Source organism: Squalius cephalus (assembly GCF_949319135.1).
Source record: "Squalius cephalus genome assembly, chromosome: 4".
Classification (NCBI taxonomy): domain Eukaryota; kingdom Metazoa; phylum Chordata; class Actinopteri; order Cypriniformes; family Leuciscidae; genus Squalius; species Squalius cephalus.
The window spans coordinates 55,086,902-55,111,901 of NC_137125.1; the positions used below are offsets into that span (position 1 = coordinate 55,086,902).

Consider the following 25,000-nt stretch of genomic DNA (forward strand, 5'->3'; position numbering starts at 1 on the left):
TTGGACTTCTGCTGCAGAACCATCTTCCAGAACTCGTTCCTGGTGTCGGGCAGCGGCCCCTGGGTGGCGATGTACTCGTGCGGAGAGTTATAGCCCTGCAGACCACAGGCACATCACACACATCACACACTGAACATCTGCTCATTAACACTTCATATCCAGTTCACGTTTATTTGCACAGCGCTTCTCACAACACACATCCTTTCACAGCAGCTTTACAGAGAGTCCACGAGTCCACATTACAGTTTACAGTGTTCTGATATCAGAGGAAACTGTACAAGTTATGCATTTCAGAAATGTACATATACAAATCACAGTTAGCTAAAAATGTATTAATTTAAACAATGTAATAATTGAATGCAGAAACAATGAGCTCATTGAAGTAGTGAATACTTGTTTGTTAACAAATGATTAGATATTGATGATATACTTACAGGAATATAGTTTGCATTGATGTAATCCGAGCCCTCGTCGTTGTGCAGAGAGATCAGCTTCACTCGACTGAAGTCATCTGACACCAAACACACATTCCATCAATAATCATACTCAATCTCCAATGACAATAATGCATATGAAGCTCTCAGGACAGATGTAGCGTGACTCGGGCTGCTCAGTGATGAGTTCTGCTTCGGGAAACACACAAGGCGTTTCAACTTCATATATATTTTTAAATGCTTGGTTTAATTGCCAAAATGCACTGAAGAACTAAACTCTAATACTGAAGAGAATAAAACCAGTGAGAAAGAGTTCAGCGCCATCAAACATCACAGATGATGATATCAGGCTTTCTGACACTCTCAAACATTTAATATTTTCATATTTTCTATGTAAATATTAGTGCTGTCATATCAATTAATCACATCTAAGATAAAAGTTTGTGTATAAGTGTGTGGGTGAGTTTGTGTGTGAAAGTGAGTGAGTTTGTGTGTGAGAGAGTGAGTTTGTGTGTGTGAGAGAGAGTGAGTGAGTTTGTGTGTGAGTGTGTGTGAGTGTGTGAATGAGTTTGTGTGTGTGAGAGTGAGTGTGTGTATGAGTTTGTGAGTGTGAGTGAGTTTGTGAGAGTGAGTGTGTGAGTGAGTTTGTGAGTTTGTGTTTGTGAGTGAGTGAGTTTGTGTGAGTGAGTATGTGATTGTGAGAGTGAGTGTGTGAGTGAGTTTGTGTGAGTGAGTTTGTGAGTGTGTGTGTGTGAGTGAGTGTGTGTTTGTGAGAGTGTGTGTGTGAGTGAGTTTGTGTTTGTGAGTGTGTGTGTGAGTGAGAGTGAGTTTGTGTGAGTGAGTTTGTGTGTTTGTGAGAGTGAGTGTGTTTGTGTGTGTGAGTGAGCGAGTGTGAGTGTGTATGAGTTTGTGTGTGAGAGTGAGTGAGTTTGTGTGTGAGTTTGTGAGTGAGTGTGTGTGAGTGTGTGAATGAGTTTGTGTGTGTGAGAGTGAGTGTGTGTATGAGTTTGTGTGTGAGAGTGAGTGTGTGTGTATATATATACATATATTAAATACGAACAAACTTTTGTTAGATGCGATTAATTGATTTGACAGCACTTGTAAATATATGATATTTTATACTTATAATAATTAAATAGTTTTAAAATGAAACATTGATATTGACTCAACAATATCATTAAAATTATTTAGAGGAGGATTAGATTATTCCTCCAACAGTTTTTCTTTTTACAAATCAAAGTTTTATAATGTTTTTCATCTGGTTGTTTTGATTATTCAACTTAGCTGTAGCCGTAGCCAATGAGAGCAGTGTTGCTATGACTACAGTGGGCGGGGCTTTCAGGCCGGCCACTCACAGGGCAGGATGTTGGTGTAGCGGTTCTTGGGTCTGTTGACGGGCAGATCAGCAGCTTCATGAGACAGATCGAGACCGACACTCTTCAGCTCCTGACGGATGAAACACAGCGGTCACACACACACACACACACACACAGAGGCCTGACACAGAAACACGCGTGTCCTTCATGTGTTCTGTTACCTCAAACTGCAGAGAGAACTTGTACGCCGAATCCTTGCTCATGTCTTTGATGTAGGCGTCGAAATCACTGAGCTGAACTGGACTGAAGACACAAACATCATCAGAACAGGTTCACACACGCTTAAAGTGCTTCAATACGACTTTTAAAACCCTTGAAAACAGTCATATTTATGAAGAAGTTCTTGAAAAGTGCTTGAGTTATTGAAAGACATAGGAAAATTTATATAGGAAAGGAAAAAAATCAGTTTGAATAAGGAAAGCGATATCTTTATCATCGTATCCTTTCAGTGGTTAAAGTTTCCACAGCCATTGCTTCTGCTGCACTTTATTTCTACCATTTTGTTTTATTGGTTTATTTTTATTTACCTTTTTTAGAATTTAAAAGATAATAACGAAAGATATTGTTTGATAAATGAGATCTCTGATTGTAGTGCTTGAAAAGTCATTGAAAGTCCTGTACGAACCCTGACATACAGTCAGAACGAGGCTCTTTAAAGGGTTAGTTCGCCCATTTAAGACATGAAGTTGTATGCAATCCTTACCAGCACTATAGTGCATACACACTGACCCACTCTGTGGTCACCTCCCTGGTCAGAGTTCTGGCCGCTCGAAGTTTTTCAAGAAAGTATTCCCGGTTAGTTTCCGGGGCCTCAAAACTGTGCGTTTTTACGTGAAAAAATTATATGCATTTCAAAGCTTGATTAATTTACATCACAAAAAACACTCCGGGCAAAATTCATACCTCAGTTTTTAATCGGCACTATTTTCTTTCCATTTCTATCAATCCGCGCTGCTGTCAACGTCAACAGTGCGCACGTTCCGATCAGCTGTTCCATATAGTGTTTACACAATCGAATGACAACGACTTAAAAAGTACAAAATTAACAATGGTGCGAACTTGTAAATTCCCAGGTTGTGACCACAAGAAAGTGCCGGGATCACCGTTCAGATTCCATCATTTTCCTGTTTCGGATATAGCTATGAGACAGCTTTGGCTGGTTGCCATCGGCTACTCTGCGGGAGCTAAAATATCCAGAATAAAGGATTTTCGTGTGTGCAGTGCTCACTTCAGCGAAGACGATTACATCCCCAACCAAGGAGGAAAAATAAAAAAAAAGATTTTAAAGAGTTTTGCTGTACCAGTATCACAGGTAAGCTCTATTTACTAACTTTATAATCCCATGTCTAAACTGTACGGTAAACAAGCTGATGTTTAGACTCCAGTGGAAACCACGTGAAAAGAGGTCTAATATTAAAACAGTATATAGGGATATAACGATGGAATCTGAACGGTGATCCCGGCACATCGGAACGTGCGCACTGTTGACGTTGACAGCAGCGCGGATTGATAGAAATGGAAAGAATATAGTGCCGATTAAAACTGAGGTATGAATTTTGCGTCTTTTTTGTGTTTTCAGTGTTTTTTTCAGTGTTTTTTGTGATGTAAATTAATCAAGCTTTGAAACGCATATAATTTTTTCACGTAAAAACGCACAGTTTTGAGGCCCCGGAAACTAACCGGGAATACTTTCTTGAAAAACTTCGAGCGGCCAGAACTCTGACCAGGGAGGTGACCACAGAGTGGGTCAGTGTGTATGCACTATAGTGCTGGTAAGGATTGCATACAACTTCATGTCTTAAATGGGCGAACTAACCCTTTAATACAAGTGCACTAAATAAAGCAGAACACACACACACACACACACAGGATGGTTTGACTCAGTATTACCTGGTTAGTTTCCTCTTCTTCAGTGCAGTTTTGCTCCTGCAGGTCAAACACACACAGAAGCGTCAGTGAACTGAGATCAACACACACACACACACACACACACACACACACACACACACACACACACACAACAGATCAAACTCCTGAAGATCTGAATCCTACAAACTAAACATGCATTTCCAGGTTCTCGAGCTTCAGCGCTGGCGTCCTGAACCACACACACTCATTCACAGAAAACTCGGATAGGACTTTAGATAGACATGCTTAGTAAGAGATCTGATCACATATTATAATGTTTAATGACGGTTATTTTTTTTTTTTAAACAGTATTCATTTTTCAAAATAATTTATATAAATGTATATTAAATAGATATACATTTATATACATTTTATTTAATTTGTTTACAGTGTGTATTTGTTTTACATTTTTATAATTTTATTTATATATTGTTTAAAAACTATTTTCTATTTTATAATTTATATACAAATTTATTTGATATAGATTTTTTTACTTTTATAATTTAATTCAAATTATATAATATATACATATATATATATATATAATTTATTTATATATCTATTTTCAAAACAGTGAGTATTTTAGAATTTATAAAAATGATTTTATATATATATATATATATATATATATATATATATACACACACACACACACACACACATATATATATATATACACATATATAATTTCAAAACAATTTTGTTTAGCATTTTATAATTTACCTACATTTTATTTGATCAAATATATTTTGTATTTTTTTTCTTTTAAATTTTATTCAAATGTAATATATTAAATATAAAATATGTCATAATTATTCGTTTTTTTCTATAGCCTTCCATATTATGATTTTAACTCATGTTTAATTGTGATTATACAGTGTTTTGAATCATTTATGGACATTTAATCATTTTACTTTTTTGTTTATATTTTCAAACAATCGTATTCAAATATGCATATATAATTTTATAAATAATAGCATTTCTGCATTATATCTCTTATAACTGTAAATCGTTCCCCGTAGCCTTCCATCATAAGTGCATCACTGTTATTATTTCCTGTGGTGATTGACAGCTGTCACCAGAGCTCAGCTCGTATCAAACCTGGAACATTCCTCTAGGAAATCAAAGCAATAGAAAAGGAGAAAATCTGCATTCAGTCCAACACAGAACAGAGGAACTAGAGCAAACATGCAGGACGTGAAACTGTCGGGCTACAGCTGTGTGTGTGTGTGTGTGTGTGTGTGTGTGTGTGTGTGAGAGAGAGAGACGTCATGCAGAGCGTTAGTGTCATGCTGGAGTCAGACACAGAATCAGGAGCTCAGTCTGTATCTACAGTCAGTCTACAGTGTGTGTGTGTGTGTGTGTGTGTGTGTGTGTGTTTGAGTCTCCAGAGCTCAGCGTCGGCCGTGCCGATACTTACCACGGATTAATATAAAAGGCCAAAAGATAGTCAGTCCAAAGGCAGGATGGCAGAAGCGTGAGGAACGCAAAGAGACTCCTGCGCCTGAAGCCGTTTCAACAAAACAGAAAAGCAAAAGACATAAAAAAAGACCAAGGGCAAAAAGTTGGGGACAAAACATGATGCTCCATTAGTAATAGTGACACACACACAGATGATTGAGCATATTTCATTAGTGTTCGACAGGTTAATGAACGCTTCATGCAGTCAGTGTCATCGCGGCGTGTGTGTGTGTGTGTGTGTGTGTGTGTGTGTGTGTGTGTGTGAGACTGACTGACTTGACAGAAATCATCTGATCGTCTCAGCTGGATATTAACAGACGCACAACAGAAAACACACACGCGTGCAACTCAATCATAACTGATGCGACGCACCATATTAAATATGAGCTTCTTCCTCAGTCTCGTTTTCCAGCACAAATATCTGAACATTCTTAAATCAAGATACATTTACTGGAGAAGCAGCGAAATGACTGATATTAAAAGGGTCGCGACATGAGAAATCAAATTTGTTGTGATCTTTTGACATATTTGAGGTCATATTTGAGGTACATTAAAACATCCTGCAAGTGTCAGAGCTTAAAACGTCCTCATTATAAACATAATTTCATTCATATTAGATGCCTCATTATAAGTATTTATTTAATCAAACTCCAAAAACGGCTGGTATGGATATTGTGTGATCTGTTACATCACAGACAAATACATTTGCATATGCCCGCCTCCAGAGCAAGACATTGGCCAATAGTAATACATCATTGCAGCATAGGCCCCGCCCACTTGTGCAATAGGCCCGCCCACTAGCGTTAATTTGCCTTCGTTGCATCAGAAGCAAACAGAAGCCATTATAATGACTGATGCTGTCTACACTGACACGTTAGCCAATCATAACAGTGGGCGTTTACTGACACGTTAGCCAATCATACCAGTGGGCGTTTACTGACACGTTAGCCAATCATACCAATGGGCGTTTACTGACACGCTAGCCAATCATAACAGTAGGCGTTTACTGACACGTTAGCCAATCATAACAGTGGGCGTTTACTGACACGTTAGCCAATCATACCAGTGGGCGTTTACTGACACGTTAGCCAATCATACCAATGGGCGTTTACTGACACGCTAGCCAATCATAACAGTAGGCGTTTACTGACACGTTAGCCAATCATAACAGTGGGCGTTTACTGACACGTTAGCCAATCATACCAGTGGGCGTTTACCGACACGTTATCCAATCATAACAGTGGGCGTTTACCGACACGTTATCCAATCATAACAGTGGGCGTTTACTGACACGCTAGCCAATCATAACAGTGGGCGTTTACTGACACATTAGCCAATCATAACAGTGGGCGTTTACTGACACGTTAGCCAATCATACCAGTGGGCGTTTACTGACACGTTAGCCAATCATACCAATGGGCGTTTACTGACACGCTAGCCAATCATAACAGTAGGCGTTTACTGACACGTTATCCAATCATAACAGTGGGCGTTTACTGACACGCTAGCCAATCATAACAGTAGGCGTTTACTGACACATTAGCCAATCATAACAGTGGGCGTTTACTGACACGTTATCCAATCATAACAGTGGGCGTTTACCGACACGTTATCCAATCATAACAGTGGGCGTTTACCGACACGTTATCCAATCATAACAGTGGGCGTTTACCGACACGTTAGCCAATCATAACAGTCGGCGTTTACTGACACGTTATCCAATCATAACAGTGGGCGTTTACTGACACGTTATCCAATCATAACAGTGGGCGTTTACTGACACGATAGCCAATCATAACAGTAGGCGTTTACTGACACATTAGCCAATCATAACAGTGGGCGTTTACTGACACATTAGCCAATCATAACAGTGGGTGTTTACTGACACGTTAGCCAATCATAACAGTGGGCGTTTACTGACACGTTATCCAATCATAACAGTGGGCGTTTACTGACACGTTAGCCAATCATAACAGTGGGCGTTTACTGACACGTTATCCAATCATAACAGTGGGCGTTTACTGACACGCTAGCCAATCATAAAAGTAGGCATTTACTGACACGTTATCCAATCATAACAGTGGGCGTTTACTGACACGTTAGCCAATCATAACAGTGGGCGTTTACTGACACGTTATCCAATCATAACAGTGGGCGTTTACTGACACGTTATCCAATCATAACAGTGGGCGTTTACTGACACGTTATCCAATCATAACAGTGGGCGTTTACTGACACGTTAGCCAATCATAACAGTGGGCGTTTACTGACACGTTATCCAATCATAACAGTGGGCGTTTACTGACACGTTATCCAATCATAACAGTGGGCGTTTACTGACACGTTATCCAATCATAACAGTGGGCGTTTACTGACACGTTATCCAATCATAACAGTGGGCGTTTACTGACACGTTATCCAATCATAACAGTGGGCGTTTACTGACACGTTAGCCAATCATAACAGTGGGCGTTTACTGACACGTTATCCAATCATAACAGTGGGCGTTTACTGACACGTTAGCCAATCATAACAGTAGGTGTTTACTGACACGTTATCCAATCATAACAGTGGGCGTTTACTGACACGTTAGCCAATCATAACAGTGGGCGTTTACTGACACGTTAGCCAATCATAACAGTGGGCGTTTATTGACACGTTATCCAATCATAACAGTGGGCGTTTACTGACACGTTAGCCAATCATAACAGTGGGCGTTTACTGACACGTTATCCAATCATAACAGTGGGCGTTTACTGACACGTTATCCAATCATAACAGTGGGCGTTTACTGACACGTTAGCCAATCATACCAGTGGGCGTTTACTGACACGTTATCCAATCATAACAGTGGGCGTTTACCGACACGTTATCCAATCATAACAGTGGGCGTTTACTGACACGTTATCCAATCATAACAGTGGGCGTTTACTGACTAGTTAGCCAATCATAACAGTGGGCGTTTACTGACACGTTATCCAATCATAACAGTGGGCGTTTACTGACACGTTAGCCAATCATAACAGTGGCTGTTCACTGACACGCTATCCAATCATAACAGTGGCCGTTTACTGACACGTTAGCCAATCATAACAGTGGCTGTTTACTGACACGTTATCCAATCATAACAGTGGGCGTTTACCGACACGTTAGCCAATCATAACAGTCGGCGTTTACTGACACGTTAGCCAATCATAACAGTAGGCGTTTACTGACACGTTATCCAATCATAACAGTGGGCGTTTACTGACACGTTAGCCAATCATAACAGTGGGCGTTTACTGACACGTTATCCAATCATAACAGTGGGTGTTTACTGACACGTTATCCAATCATAACAGTGGGCGTTTACTGACACGTTAGCCAATCATAACAGTGGCCGTTTACTGACACGTTAGCCAATCATAACAGTGGGCGTTTACTGACACGTTATCCAATCATAACAGTGGGCGTTTACTGACACGTTAGCCAATCATAACAGTGGGCGTTTACTGACACGTTATCCAATCATAACAGTGGGCGTTTACTGACACGTTATCCAATCATAACAGTGGGCGTTTACTGACACGTTATCCAATCATAACAGTGGGCGTTTACTGACACGCTATCCAATCATAACAGTGGGCGTTTACTGACACGTTAGCCAATCATAACAGTGGGCGTTTACTGACACGTTAGCCAATCATAACAGTGGGCGTTTACTGACACGTTAGCCAATCATAACAGTGGGCGTTTACTGACACGTTATCCAATCATAACAGTGGGCGTTTACTGACACGTTATCCAATCATAACAGTGGGCGTTTACTGACACGTTATCCAATCACACCAGTAGGCGTTTACTGACACGTTAGCCAATCATAACAGTGGCTGTTTACTGACACGCTATCCAATCATAACAGTGGGCGTTTACTGACACGTTATCCAATCATAACAGTGGGCGTTTACTGACACGTTATCCAATCATACCAGTGGGCATTTACTGACACGTTATCCAATCATAACAGTGGGCGTTTACTGACACATTATCCAATCATAACAGTGGGCGTTTACTGACACGTTATCCAATCATAACAGTGGGCGTTTACTGACACGCTAGCCAATCACACCAGTAGGCGTTTACCGACATGTTAGCCAATCATAACAGTGGCTGTTCACTGACACGTTAGCCAATCATAACAGTGGGCGTTTACTGACACGTTAGCCAATCATAACAGTGGGTATTTACTGACACGTTATCCAATCACAACAGTCGGCGTTTACTGACACGTTAGCCAATCATAACAGTGGCTGTTTACTGACACGCTAGCCAATCATAACAGTGGGCGTTTACTGACACTTTAGCCAATCATAACAGTGGGCGTTTACTGACATGTTAGCCAATCATAACAGTGGGCGTTTACTGACACTTTAGCCAATCACACCAGTGGGCGTTTACTGACATGTTAGCCAATCATAACAGTGGCCATTTACGGACACGCCTTAAAAACTGATCATTTCAGACGGAGGGTCATAATGAAAGTAGAAAATAATTATACATATATATATATATATATATATATATATATATATATAATTTATTGATATTATAAGTTAACTTTAAGGAACATTCAAATAATAAAAAAATCTATGTCCCCTTTAAGTCTTGTTTTTGAAAAATGTATCAGAGTGTTTGCTTAAAAAACAAAATATCTGCCAATGAGATCAGAAAAATAATCTTATTTCAAACGGAAAAAAAAGTCTGACCCCATTGGCAGAAATTTGTTCTTATAAACAAAAACTCACTTAATTTGGATAAATAAAGACTTAATATCTTGGCCTACTATTCAAAATGTAGTTTTTAGTGCTGGGCAACGATTAATTAAATAAGAGAAAAATGTGTTATTTATATATAAAATATTAATATTTATATATAATATAAATTCTGCATAAATATATATACAGATTATACATGCAAATATTTCTTAAATATATACATGCATGTGTGTGTGTTTATATATACAAAATAATTATACACAGTACACACACATTATGCAAACACAAACTTTTATTTTGGATGTGATTAATCGTTGCCCAGCACCAGTTTTGTGTAAATTCATTGTGCTTTTCTAAAAACAGCTCATTCAAGGTCAGTTTTTATTCTGCTAATTAGAACATGAAACCGTGGTGTTGCCGTTGCTTCACGAGTCTGAGGAAGATCCTCTGAAGGACTAAACATCTCAGCAGGAAAGTGACAGAAAAAACGTTTGACTTTATTAACAGCCCAAAATCTGCCTTTACTGACCCTCTTTAAGCTCTTATATTAATCATGTGTGTGTGTGTGAGTTTCACCGAGAGTGATGTCACTTCCTGTCTGTCTGTCTGTGCGAGTGCCACTGATAATCGACTGTGTGACAGTGTGACTGACAGAGAAACGCACGAGCTCATACCAGTTATACGGCATCTTCCCGTCCCGCTCGAACGAGGCGAAGTTGACGAAGGTTTCAGCGCCGCAATCCCTGAAATCAAACACACACGTCAGACACATGCTGATATGCACAATATTGATATGAGTTTATGATTATATATTCAACTTTATATATATGTATAAATATATATGTATGTATGTATGTATGTATGTATGTATGTATGTATGTATGTATGTATATATATATATATATATATATATATATATATATATATATATATATATATATATAGTTTTAGTATATATAACTAGTATATTTTGTATATTATAAACTAGTAAATAGTATATATATATATATATATATATATATATATATATATATATATATATATATATATATATATATATATATATATATATAGTAAATAGTTTATATATTGTTATATATCCAACTTTATAAATATATTATCTAGTTTATATATATATAGTTATATATCCAACTTTAAAATAAGTATTTGAACACCTGTCTATCAGCTAGAATTCTGACCCTCAAAGACCTGTTAGTCTGCCTTTAAAATGTCCACCTCCACTCCATTTATTATCCTAAATTAGATGCACCTGTTTGAGGTCGTTAGCTGCATAAAGACACCTGTCCACCCCATACAATCAGTAAGAATCCAACTACTAACATGGCCAAGACCACAGAGCTGTCCAAAGACACTAGAGACAAAATTGTACACCTCCACAAGGCTGGAAAGGGCTACGGGGAAATTGCCAAGCAGCTTGGTGAAAAAAGGTCCACTGTTGGAGCAATCATTAGAAAATGGAAGAAGCTAAACATGACTGTCAATCTCCCTCGGACTGGGGCTCCATGCAAGATCTCACCTCGTGGGGTCTCAATGATCCTAAGAAAGGTGAGAAATCAGCCCAGAACTACACGGGAGGAGCTGGTCAATGACCTGAAAAGAGCTGGGACCACCGTTTCCAAGGTTACTGTTGGTAATACACTAAGACATCATGGTTTGAAATCATGCATGGCACGGAAGGTTCCCCTGCTTAAACCAGCACATGTCAAGGCCCGTCTTAAGTTTGCCAATGACCATTTGGATGATCCAGAGGAGTCATGGGAGAAAGTCATGTGGTCAGATGAGAACAAAATAGAACTTTTTGGTCATAATTCCACTAAACGTGTTTGGAGGAAGAAGAATGATGAGTACCATCCCAAGAACACCATCCCTACTGTGAAGCATGGGGGTGGTAGCATCATGCTTTGGGGGTGTTTTTCTGCACATGGGACAGGGCGACTGCACTGTATTAAGGAGAGGATGACCGGGGCCATGTATTGCGAGATTTTGGGGAACAACCTCCTTCCCTCAGTTAGAGCACTGAAGATGGGTCGAGGCTGGGTCTTCCAACATGACAATGACCCGAAGCACACAGCCAGGATAACCAAAGAGTGGCTCTGAAAGAAGCATATCAAGGTTCTGGCGTGGCCTAGCCAGTCTCCAGACCTAAACCCAATAGAGAATCTTTGGAGGGAGCTCAAACTCCGTGTTTCTCAGCGACAGCCCAGAAACCTGACTGATCTAGAGAAGATCTGTGTGGAGGAGTGGGCCAACATCCCTCCTCAGTGTGTGCAAACCTGGTGAAAAACTACAGGAAACGTTTGACCTCTGTAATTGCAAACAAAGGCTACTGTACCAAATATTAACATTGATTTTCTCAGGTGTTCAAATACTTATTTGCAGCTGTATCATACAAATAAATAGTTAAAAAATCATACATTGTGATTTCTGGATTTTTTTTTTTAGATTGTGTCTCTCACAGTGGACATGCACCTACGATGGCAATTTCAGACCCCTCCATGATTTCCAAGTGGGAGAACTTGCAAAATAGCAGGATGTTCAAATACTTATTTTCCTCACTGTATATATATATAGACTATATTAAATGAATTAACTAAAGATGAATTAGATTATTATCAGATTATTTAGCTGCATGTAACTAACTAATAATGATCCTTCATGACACTTCCTGGTAAACGCATCAGCTGATGAACCGCAGACGGCAGAAGTGATTGTGCTGAAGCGAGTCGGTCAGTGGTCATGGTGGTAATGATGGTTTGAGTTTCTCACCGGCTCAGCTCCATGTGTTTCTTGCGTAACACCAGCAGGAACAGCACCAGGAGACTGATGAGGAGAACACTGAGGACCGCCAGCGCAGAGATGGCCGCCACACTCGGGTTCATCTCGCGCACTGCAGACACACACACACACACACACACACACACACACACACACACACACACACACCCCTGCCATGAACACACTGGTTCTGCCTGCTCTCACGAAAAGAAAATATATTTCCCAATATATTAAATGATATAACAGTATATTATATAATATACTAGAAAATATAGAAAATATACAGAATAATATATTGAATAATAAAAGGAATTGCCGCTTTTCATATATAAAAAAATTATAATGCATGTAATTTTATATTCAGTAATACACTTCATAATATATAGATGTATATGTGATCAAATATGGTACTGCATGTGTAATATTGCAGATATATTTACTCATGCATTAACACACACACACACACACACACACATATATATAGAGCACTAGTTTCTCGTATGTGACCCTGGACCACAAATCCAGTCACATGGGTACATTTTTTAAAAAAGATTTATACATCATCATCTGAAAGCTGAATAAATAAGCTTAATGTATTAATGTGTGGTTTGTTAGGATAGGACAATATTTGACCGAGACACAACTATTGAAAATCTGGAATCGAAAAAATTGAGAAAATCTCCTTTAAAGTTGTTCATTTATGTTGGCGATTGTGCTGCATTCACTCACAAAAATAAATGTTTTATATATTTACGGGAGGAAATTTACAAAATATCTTCATGGAACATGATCTTTACTTAATATCCTCATGATTCTTGGCATAAAAGAAAAATCGATAATTCTGACCCATGGTTTTTTTGCCACAAATGGTTTTTGGTGATCCAGGGTCACATATCTGGAAATGTATTTTGTAATATAATGGCATTATATTTTGAAGTATATTCCCATATATGTCAGTTGCGTAAGGGTGCAGTGAGGATGATGACGGTGAGCTCTTCTTCACCTGACGTGCTGACGGTGACGTGTGCCGGTTCACTGGCGCTGTTGAAGCTGATGCTGATCACGGTGCAGTTGTACACGGTGGACGCTTGAAGACCCGAGACCGTCACGACATGAGCGCCGGTGACCAGCGGCTCGCGGAGCTTCTGCAGCACACACACACACACACACACACACACACACACACACACACACACACACACACACACACACACACACACACACACACACACACAGAGACACAGAGACACACACAGACACACACACACACACACACACACACAAACACACACAGAGACACACACACACACACAGACACACACACACACACACAGTGAGAGTGCATCTCTTTCATGGTAATTCTGATTTTAAAGCAACTGTCATAAACATGCAGCTTTTGAAAATACATGAGAATATTTAAATATTTACCATCGTATATTCTGCATAATTAGATGTTTCTGACAAAAAACTACACCAGTTTTAGTGCTGGAATATATGATGATATATATAACACTGATATGAGTGATCACATGGATTTACACCTATATTGTGTTTATATAAAGCGTTCACAGGCAAATCTGCTTTATGTATTTCCCGGCCGTTGAAATCAGGCTCATATAGATGTGAGTAAACATGATTCCTGCCGCATGTCGATATCCATGATCACCGGATCTTTGGTGAGCTGTGAGGAACACTATATCGAGTCCAAGCTTTAGTTTAAACTGATAATCATTTGTTTTACTGGCGTTTTCTCAGTTTCTCCTGTTAAATGCAGTCGCTCTCAGCTCTCCTGCGGGACAGTGACGTCAGTGCACGACCTCTATACTGAGGTTTAACATTAGTTCACAATAAAAAACATAGCATTTATTAATCATAGTCATAAGTTAACAAATGTCTATAATTGCCTTCAAATCTAGGCTAAAATCACGTGTTAAACGCTATGTGAGAAACTCATGAAGGGTTTCAAGTGCATCTGTGTCTGTTTTATGTGCATTATGTGTTAACCGTTCTTCTTCGGGCAACCCGTGTTGCATTAAACTGCTATATAAGAATGAAGAAAATGAAAATGAAATGAAACCTTATGCTAGTGTTACTGAAAGAGTGAATTATGCTGCATAAAGTAGGGGTGGAACAATATATGGTGTCACTATCGCAATATAAAAAAGCATGTGTGTGAAAAAATGTCAGTACTGCATTAAACTACTATATAATGTTTAATATGATGTATAATAATGCATGGGTCCTGATAATGCCAAATGTCTGATGTTACCAGTAAAAGTGGCCTATACATTATTAGTCAGTGAAACATATTCATCTTCAATAATTCTGTATTTTCATCTTCAGGATCATGAATATTGTTATTCTGGTGTCTCTGTTGTGGTTTCCAGCACCGAGTCCAAGACTATTCATTCACACACACAATGTAATATCAAATTTAGCATTTTAATCAACAGCACATTTTCTGTTAACCTTTTATCATGTGTCTTGGAGTATCGCGATAATATGAGTTCAGTATCGTGCTCTGTGTCGAATCGTGACGTGAGGGATCGTTACACTCCTAGTTTAAAGTGTGTATGAGATGTGAAGATCTTACTGTGCGTTCTCTGGCGTTTCCCAGCGGTCTGCATGCGATCTGGTAGAAGTCCACGACGCCCTCCTCGGTCCAGATCAGCGTGATCGTCGTGTCGCTGGCGTTCACCGCGTACAGAGACCTCGGGGGAGCCGGTTCTGTTCGTAAAAGAGCCCAATGTCTAACTTACAAGTTCCTCTAAGGACACAGTTTAAAAAAATGAGGTAAAAAGGGAAGACGAAACAAACAGCCACATCAATTCTGGCCTGTTTTGCACAGGAAGTCACAGTCAAATCAGTTATTATTAGAAGCCGAAAACACACTCTCAGCAGTGCAAACTAATGCTGTTTCTACTCAGTCAAATATCTGTGCAGTTACTGGAGAAGCAGAATGACTGAAGATATTAAGATGTGAAAAATGCATCAAAATGAAGTGAGTTTGAGCTTAAAACAAGAACAAATATCTGCCAATAGAGTCATAAAAATAAACTTAAACTGCCCTATTATGGCAGATATATTCAGATGTTCCCTGTCATGCAGAGTGTAATTGAGCTGTTAGTGAAGATAAAAACTCTGCAAAGTTTAAAAAAATCAAAGTGCAAATAAATAGTCATTGTGAAACGAGTCGACAGTAATTCCAGTCTCACATGTAACTAATTTGCATAATCCCAGCCTCTGGCCCTGATTGGCTGAACAGCGTATCTTAGCTCCGCTCTCAAACACTGCAGTTTTCATTTTCCTGCGCCGCGTTGTTTATAGCGAATGCATTTGCGCCCATCTGTGTCCATGGGTCTGAGGACGAGTGTGTGTTCAGGCGCAGTGATGGAGCGCTGCTGTTTTGAGGAACTGAAACACACTGAGCCGTTGACCAACTGAAGCTGCTCTAAAGGCAATGGCGCAATATTGTTTTTGTTATGTAAAGATCGCGTTACACACACACACACACACACACACTCTGCTTATTACACACACACACACACACTCTGCTTATTACACACACACACACACACTCTGCTTATTACACACACACACACACAGGGACGCGCAGCAGCACACAAACATTTTTAAATATGAAAAATAAAAGGATTACAATGTTTTTTGCAATTATTATTGTGTACATAAAGATATGGTGGAATCCGGCTTGTCCCCGTAGATGGTCTGCTCGTGCGCTTTAACCTCTCTCTCACACACACACACACACACACACACAGCTATAAGCTCGTGCACGAGCAGATCCGTTTCATAGCTAGCGTTCAGTCTTTCTGCTTGTTAATTCCTCCATGTAAATAGCGAATCTGCCACGGCGTGAGCGCAACTGGCTTTTAAAGGGAATGGGAGACGAGACTCTGATTGGTTTATTGCCCGTTATGCCCAAAACACACCCATTATTCATTAAGAGAATATAGACAAAAACACACCCATTATTATTAAGAGAATATAGACAAAAACACACCCATTATTATTAAGAGAATATAGACAAAAACACACCCATTATTATTAAGAGAATAGAGACAAAACACACCCATTATTATTAAGAGAATAGAGACGACACTTTTAGACCGTGCACCGGGAGCACCGACCATTTTACCCGGCGTTAAACTAACAAAAGTGAATTCGGACACATACTAAGTCCACTTGCGCCCTGCGCTTTAGACCATGCGCTTGGAATGCCACAGATGTTAAAATAGGGCCCTGAGAGAAACGAGCTGATGCCGCAGTGAAAATTACGAGAAGATGTGTGATTTTTGACATTTGTCCTGTTGTAGCAGACTCCAAAAACAACAGTAGAAACCTTTAAAATAGCATAATAGATATTTGTGCTGGAAAACATGACAGAAATGCTCAATTGTTTGCAGTGTGGGTTCAGGGTCACTGACCGAGCTTCATGATGTGAGGCGTAGACGTGTTGCAGCTTCTCTCGGTACAGGCGGTGACCGTCAGATTATAGATATCGCCAGGAGGAAGAGTCAGAGATGCCTTCATCATGTTGCGAATCACCTGAAACACACACCAATCACTTTTACACACAAACAATCAACCAAATCAAGTGTTCGTTCCTCAGTGAGCCTGACACCGTGTCCTAACCAGACTAGATGCGATAAGTTTCCAGTGTTTGTCTGTCCACACTAGACGCGACGCGACTGCGAGATGCGTCAAAATCAATCAAAACCCACAGCCAATCAGAACAGCGTGTGGGCGGAGTCTCGCGGCGAGTGCACAGCAGCACCAGAGAGTAATCTCGACGGCACTCGCAAGAAAATGGATAAGTGCATAATCAAATTCACAAATATTACACCATTTAAACATTATTAAAAATACATAGGCTACTGAGTTACTAAAACAATCTTTGTCAAAGAATACACTTGTTTGTTCACAGTTTGAACGTTCTTGTTTCCATTTGTTTAATTTGAAGATCTGAGGTGAATTATCCATTGTTGCTTTTACAGCTACAAAGCTGGAGCACTAAATGATATTCAAAGTCACATTACACGCTTTTAACATTAAATAAAGCACATAAACAGTCCCTGAGATTATCATTGCCACACTTTGTTTGTTGTTCCTGCGCGACGTCGCAGAAAAATAGAAACCGTTTCTAAAATAGAATCGTCGCGTGTCGCCGTCGCGGCTGGTTAGGACACACACTCTCATTAACATGGAGAAGAGGCTTTTATCGCGTCGCGGCGTTGCGTCGGGTGTAGTTAGGACACGGTGAGATTCAAAAGAACCAATTCAATGTTCATTGGTTTGTTTGAAACACTCAGATGACCGATTCAATATCTTTAAACTTTAAGTCAGGGGTGGGGAACGTTGATCCTGGAGGGCCATTGTCCTGCAGAGTTTAGCTCCAACCCTGAATAAAACATTTGGCTGCCTGCAACTTCAGTAATCCTGAAGACATTGATTAGCTTCAGGTGTGTTTGATTAGGTGTTTGATTAGGGTTGGAGCTAAACTCTGCAGGACAATGGCCCTCCAGGATCAACGTTCCCCACCCCTGCTTTAAGTAGATGAGGAAGGAAACCTCACATGAAATAATCAGATCCTCAGTCCCTCTGCCGTAACATTACCTGCATATTACCAGATGAAATATAATAGGCAACGATTAATCGCATCCAAAATAAAAGTTTGTGCTTACATAATATATGTGTGTTTGTGTACTGTGTATAATTATTTTGTATATATAAATACACACACATGCATGTATATATTTTAGAAAAATTTGTTATTTGTATGTAAAATATTTATTTCTATATTTTTATATAAATATATATATATACAGTATATACATATTAATAAATAAATTATTAGTATAAATGAATTACATTTTTATTATAAATATTTCTATAAATATATACATGCATGTGTGTGTATTTATACAAAATGATTATACACAGTACACACACATATATTATGTAAACACAAACTTTTATTTTGGATGCGATTAATCGTTGCCCAGCACTAAATAAAACAGAATTCAATAGAAAGGCTTGTGTAAATGAACACAAACGAATCTTCTCTCTCTCTCTCTCTCTCTCTCTCTCTCTCTCTCTCTCTCTCTCTCTCTCTCTCTCTCTCTCTCTGAGTGTCGCTGGTGGGCGTCTGAAGATCTCAGTGTGGAAACATTTAGACATCGCTAATTAAATGTTGGCTGTGCATTAGATAAATATGTGTGTTTGGTAATTGGATTCATTACCGGCTAACGGCACAGTGACGTCGCTCCAGGGTGAATCTCATAAGCCAGAGCTGATAAAACACCCAGAAGAAGTGTTTTACCCTCATGTGACCGCGGTAAACGACTACAGTACATCATCATGAGCATTTAATGACCAGAGACAGTGTCATTACTCAAATCTGCATAGAAAACAGCATAGAATGCTAATTCTATAGAGAACTATAATATTATTAGTAGAGCTTGGTGACGATTAATTGCATCCAAAATACAGTAAAGATACAAAAAAATACAAACTGTGTGTGTGTTTACTGTTCATGATCGACACCCCTGTGCCTCCAGAAGCTTATGTAATATGAATATTTATGAATATTTAAAGGTGACATATTATGCCCCTTTTCACCAGATGTAATATAAATCTCTGGTGTCTCCAGAATGTGTGTAATCTCAGCTCAAAATACCAGATCATTTATTATAGCTTGTCAAATTTGCCCCTTTTTGGGTGTGAGCAAAAATGCGTCGTTTTTGCATGTGTCCCTTTAAATGCAAATGAGCTTTAGCTCCGCCTCCGTTCAGAAGAGGGCGGAGTCTTTACACAAGCTTCAGAAACTCCGGCAATAACAGAACAGGCCAATCTCCCTCATCCAGAATCCCAGAATAACCAGTAGCGAGTGCAGCCTTACTGTGCGTTCACACCGGACGCGAATAGCGCGTCAAATTTGCGCCTGCCGCGTCTAGTTATACGCTTGACCACTTTGTGTTAATTCGCGCGTCAAGAGCGAAATTGACGCGCGTAAATTTTGCTTCAAACTTTTGTTTTTAACACAAATTAACACAAAGTGGTCAAGCGTATAACTAGACGCGGCAGGCGCAAATTTGACGCGCTATTCGTCAGAGGCGAAATCCGGAGGCGAAAGTTTCGAAACCCGTTGGCGGCCATCTTTTTTAGATGTTTATCGAGCATTAGCATTAATCGAGAGAGTCACCGCTCGTATATGCTCTGGAGAGCAGAAACAGCTGCGTAGGGGACATCGTCGCTGTACTCGGGTCCACCAGACCCTCCGGAGGGTTTCAGGAGTTTCACAATTTGCTCCAGGAGCTAGGTTTGGTGGACCTAACGGTGAGGACGCTGACGAGGACAGCGTAGGCCGTATACGGCCTCGGCCTCGAGTGGTCGCTGCCTGACGAGCCCGCGATCTACAGCCCGGTGCGAGGTTCACCCTTGCCCGCACCCACCTAATCTGTCATTTATTTTTGTTTTGATAATAAATGGAGACAGCCTCCAAAAGAGAAACCTGTCCTGTGATTTTTTTTGACTAAATTGTTTGTTGTCTTTACATTAGAATAATAATGTTTCATATAATCTAGAATAGATATGGAATAAATAGCATTCAATACAAAATGAGTATCTCTCATATATTGAAATCGAGTTTTTATGTGAAAGATTTGCTTTGTTGTGCATTTTAGTCATATTACAAAATAATTTATTGAGGCCAAACATAAAATAACATTATAAACTGTCACTTCACCACGTGACAGCAGCAAGCAGGCTCCTGATTGGTTAACGCGGCGCGAATTTACGCCAAAGTTAAAAATTTTCAACTCGGGCGGCAGACGCGAATTCGCGTCAAACGCGTGAATGCACAAAAAGCACAATTCGCGCTTAACGCGCGTAACGCACCAGACGCTCAATTCGCGCCGCAAGACCACCAGACGCGCGTAAACGCGTCTTACCATTGACTTAACATTGAAATCACTCGCGCCAGACGCATATTTGCGTTTGGTGTGAACGCAGCATCATTCGCGCCGCAGGAATTTTTTACGCGCGTAACGCGTCTTTGCATTAACTTGCATTAACATTGAAATCACTCGCGCCTGACGCGCTATTCGCGTCCGGTGTGAACGCACCATAATGGAGAGACTCAGGAAGAGCTTCTGAATGTTAGTGGAGACATTTCTGTAGTTGTTGTGGAGTTACACTGATCATCTCATCATCATGTTTAACTCCTCCACAAGTGTCCACAGTTCCTGAGGTCTTTATAAGACAGCGGTGACATGTTCTGGTCAATAGTGTTCAGTGCTCGTCTGTGCTCAACCACAGAACAGCTTCAGGCTCTGCTGGATCTTCATCAGTGCGTTAGAACTGGTCTCTGTTGGCACGTGTGGAACCAAATGTCGGCTGGTGTGTGTAAATGTGCAGATTAAGGGCCGGTAATATTATAATAAGATCCTCTTTATACGTCAGAAGGAGAGCGAAATCTGATCGTCTTATTTTCTGACACGCTTGCAGAGAAAGGCTCACCAGAACACAGTTACTGGGTTTCACTTTCATGTTTTCAGGGTTGGTAGAAGCACTCGATTATAACACTTTACACAGCGCTTTAATGTGATGAGGACTCACGTCGACGGAGTAGCGTCTCCGGGAGCCCTTCCGGCCCTCCGCCTTCACCTGCCAGTGTAACATGCGTGAGTGCGACAGATCGGTGAACAGATCCCCGTAGTTCCAGCGCACGTACAGCGTCCCGTGAGAATATTCCACCGAGGAGATGTGAGGAGCTTCGGGAGCTGGCGGACAGACACAAGAGGTTATTAATGGAGTCTCGACACTCATATCATTCACACCAGAACTATATGTGCTCTCAAAAGAACCTTAGTGAACAGCTCTTAAAGAGGACCTATTATGCCTTTGTTGTTGTTTCAGGCTCTACTAAAACAGGTTTTCCTGCTTGAATGTTGATTATTCTCCTCATATTCTCCATTGTTGCGGCTCCTCTCTTCCCAGTCTGTCAGTAACGCTCTGTTTAGTTCCTGTCTCTATGAAGCCCCTCCTCCTGAAAAGCACACTGTGCTCTGATTGGTCGGCTGGAGCGGTGTGTTGTGATTGGTCGAGCACTTCGAGTGTGTTTGGGAAATGTCCCGCCCCTTACCATAACCGCCAGTTTAACACATTACTAACTAACTCAACCAGGCCCCGCCCCTTTATTCTGCGCATTAATTATTATAATGAGGAATATTATGACGTGTTCGTTCCCGGAAGAAACTCAAGACTACAATGGAGGCGTTTCAGGAGTTCAGGAACACTGATATAGAGAAGAACTGGAGCTTCTTCATGATCAAACACTAAACACAGATGGAGAAAAGCAGAATAGAATTTTAAAGAATGATTTTAGTGTGAAGAACATTTTAGAACTTTTTTCTACTATAAATAAACTTTTGTGCAATGCAAAGGTTCCATAGATGTAAAAGGTTCTTGCGAAGCTTTATTTCTACTGACAGGTGATCTAGTGTTGTCAAAAGTACCGACTTCAGAACTGAAATTTAAAATAATGTGAGGCTTTGAGCGGAATCGTAAACACCTCTGATTGGCCATCGTGTATAGAGCGGCTATATATATATATATATAAATTAACTAAATTAATAACTTTTACAACAAAGATGAACTATCACTGAACTTACTCAATCTGGACTGTGAAGCTATTTTCTTCGTCATTGATGTGTATTTACAACATGTTTTTGAAGCTCTGATCATTGTAGCCAATCACAGACATATCCGATGAGCATGTGAGCACAGCAGCCAATCAGAAGTGTTTATGATTCTGCTCAACAGCGCTCAAAGCGTCACATTTTAAAAATGTCAGTACCTATTTGGTACCGAAGTCGTTACTTTTGGCAACACTGAGGTGATGTGACGCAGCGCACCTGTAACGAAGCTCACGGTGGAGCCGTCGCAGCAGCTCAGAGGCGGGTCGCCCCACGTCACCATCGTCACACGGAAGTTGTAATACCAGGCCGGCAGCAGATCCGTCACTCTCTGTGGGATACGAGAGAATCCACTCATGAAATGAGAAAATGATGAAGACACTTGATAAGAGCAAGTGGTGCTCACTGCAGAGCCGAATGACGTCTAGCTCCTCCTCTCCGGATCTAATGGGTGGAGTTTGACCTAATAGGTTTATGGATAGGGTAAGGTTAGGGTGTGGCAGGACCTGGACATCAAGCTCCACCCACTGTGCACAGAGAGGTGGGGCTGGATGTCAAGCTCCACCCACTATGTCCAAAGAGGTGGGGCTGGACCTTCAAGCTCCACCCATTGGTGACAATGGACAATTCACCTCAGATCCTGTAATTAAATGAAAGGGCACAAGAACAAAATAAGTGTATTCTATTACCAGGGTTCCAGGGTTGTTATTAGTACCTAAAAATGAAGCTAAAACCATAAAAAATGCAATTAATAGAAATAAAATAAACATTGGCTGTAAAAAAAGTAAGCTGTGATTTGATTGTGAGTGCAGTGTGCTTGCAGAGAGACTCCGCCCACACTCTCTTCTGATTGGCTGTGATTTGTGATTGATTTGGCCGTGTCTGGTGTTGTTGCTGGAATAATTTGGAGTCTCCTGTGAGTCTGATATCCCAGTGTCTGACCTTTGCAGGATCTCATGCTGATTTAATTAGAGACTCTGACCTCGTTGGAACCGTGTTTTCATCCTCAGTCTCGCTATGAACGAGATGCTGTGGCGTGTCATTAAATATGATTACAATCATTTCTCACATCTCAGCCGTGACTCAGTATGCATCATAATTACCCATCTCTACTGGTTAACTGACTGATTACAGGAACGAGACTTCTGTCATTATTGATCAAAACCCTAAATAAAGGCAGAACCATCATGTCTGCAGGGTTTTTAATTAAATTAAAGACCTTTTTCAGACCTGCACATATAAAACTAAAACTGTGCGTACATTAGGGCTGTCAAATAAAAATGCGAATTTCGAATATTCGTCAAATTTTTTTTTTTAAACTGCACATTCGAATGCAAAAACAGTGCATTCGAATTTTTGGTGTGTCAAGATGTGTGTGAGACATGATGATGACGTCACTGGCGCGGAGTGTTTCTGTTAGTTCTGTTAAAAATGTCGGGAAAAGGTTCTTCCTGCTGATGAAAACCAAACGTTGGAGGCAAAAATCGTGCAACGACACACTTGACCAAACATGCACATCGTTCAGAGCTGAGTGTGTGTGAGTGTGTGTGTTACATCAGCTGGAAACAGTCAACAGAACTCGCTCAGATCGAGAGCGTCTGGTGTTTCTGATGAACGATATGTAGATGTAGCGAGTAGAAGTGAGTGTTTCTGAATGACAGTGATAGAGTTCATGTTTAGAGTTCATGTTTAGAGTTCATGACGCTGTGTGTTGAAGTGTGTTTTCTCAGTTACTGATGCACAAACACTATTGTAACCTCATTTTCCTTGCGTGCACATTAAGGAAATTATATCTGATTTAAGAAAAATTTTTTCAAAAGTTAATGCATTTTAAAAAGTGAATGTCACTTCATTTCAATAAAAGATGCGATGCTTGATTTGGTTTATATTTGCTTATTGCGCCCTCTTGTGGGCATAGGAGACAATACAGTACTTTTCCCCTCTAACATTAAGTATTGCTTTTAAAATTCAAATATAATTCGAATTTTGCTAATATTTAAAGGTGCAGTGTGTGATTTTTAGCGGCATCTAGTGGTGAGTTCGTGAATTGCACCCAACAGAAGTTACGGTGGCCGACAGGAAGTGATGTCGTCGTCTGAGACAGCAGTAGCCAGTTAAACAATGAGGTTTCTTTACAAAGATCAATTATAATGTTTACTTGATTATTCAGTAAAACGATGTTATTGCGAATATTATTGTGACTTGTTCATCATTGTGTCAGTGTTTTATCCGCTGACTTTAGTTCGCTTCTTTACACGAAGAACAACATAGTGACGAAACGCGTTTGTCCGCTCAGGGCCACCGTAGAAACATGTCGATGTAAGCGGACCCGCGGTGTGTGTAGAGAGAAATGCTCATTCTAAGCTAATATCAACATAACGCTTCATTACAGTATGTAAGGTCTTTATACACCACTGAAAACATAGTTATGTTTATTATATTGCATTTCTGTCAACAGATCCTCCTAAATATTACACACTGCACCTTTAAGAAAGAAATTCGAGTTTAGCTTTTCAGACATTTTGATGCATGCAGAACAAACTCATACAATCTCT

General features: G+C 40.0%; 1 protein-coding gene across 1 annotated transcript in view; it reads right to left on the reverse strand.

Moving 5' to 3' along the window:
* Nucleotides 1-25,000, reverse strand: part of ptpro (protein tyrosine phosphatase receptor type O) — a 59,281-nt gene that overhangs the window by 9,309 nt on the left and 24,972 nt on the right. Inside the window, exons 10-22 of the mRNA XM_079870165.1 lie at nt 22,665-22,776; nt 21,367-21,530; nt 17,175-17,295; nt 15,323-15,456; nt 13,733-13,874; nt 12,721-12,841; nt 10,608-10,676; nt 5,139-5,222; nt 3,701-3,736; nt 1,972-2,053; nt 1,790-1,880; nt 435-511; nt 1-95 (exon numbers count right to left, since the gene is read on the reverse strand). The exon at nt 1-95 is cut by the window's left edge and continues 40 nt beyond it. Of these exons, the coding sequence (XP_079726291.1) occupies nt 1-95; nt 435-511; nt 1,790-1,880; nt 1,972-2,053; nt 3,701-3,736; nt 5,139-5,222; nt 10,608-10,676; nt 12,721-12,841; nt 13,733-13,874; nt 15,323-15,456; nt 17,175-17,295; nt 21,367-21,530; nt 22,665-22,776 (1,328 nt within the window). The remainder of the gene's footprint in view (nt 96-434; nt 512-1,789; nt 1,881-1,971; nt 2,054-3,700; nt 3,737-5,138; nt 5,223-10,607; nt 10,677-12,720; nt 12,842-13,732; nt 13,875-15,322; nt 15,457-17,174; nt 17,296-21,366; nt 21,531-22,664; nt 22,777-25,000) is intronic.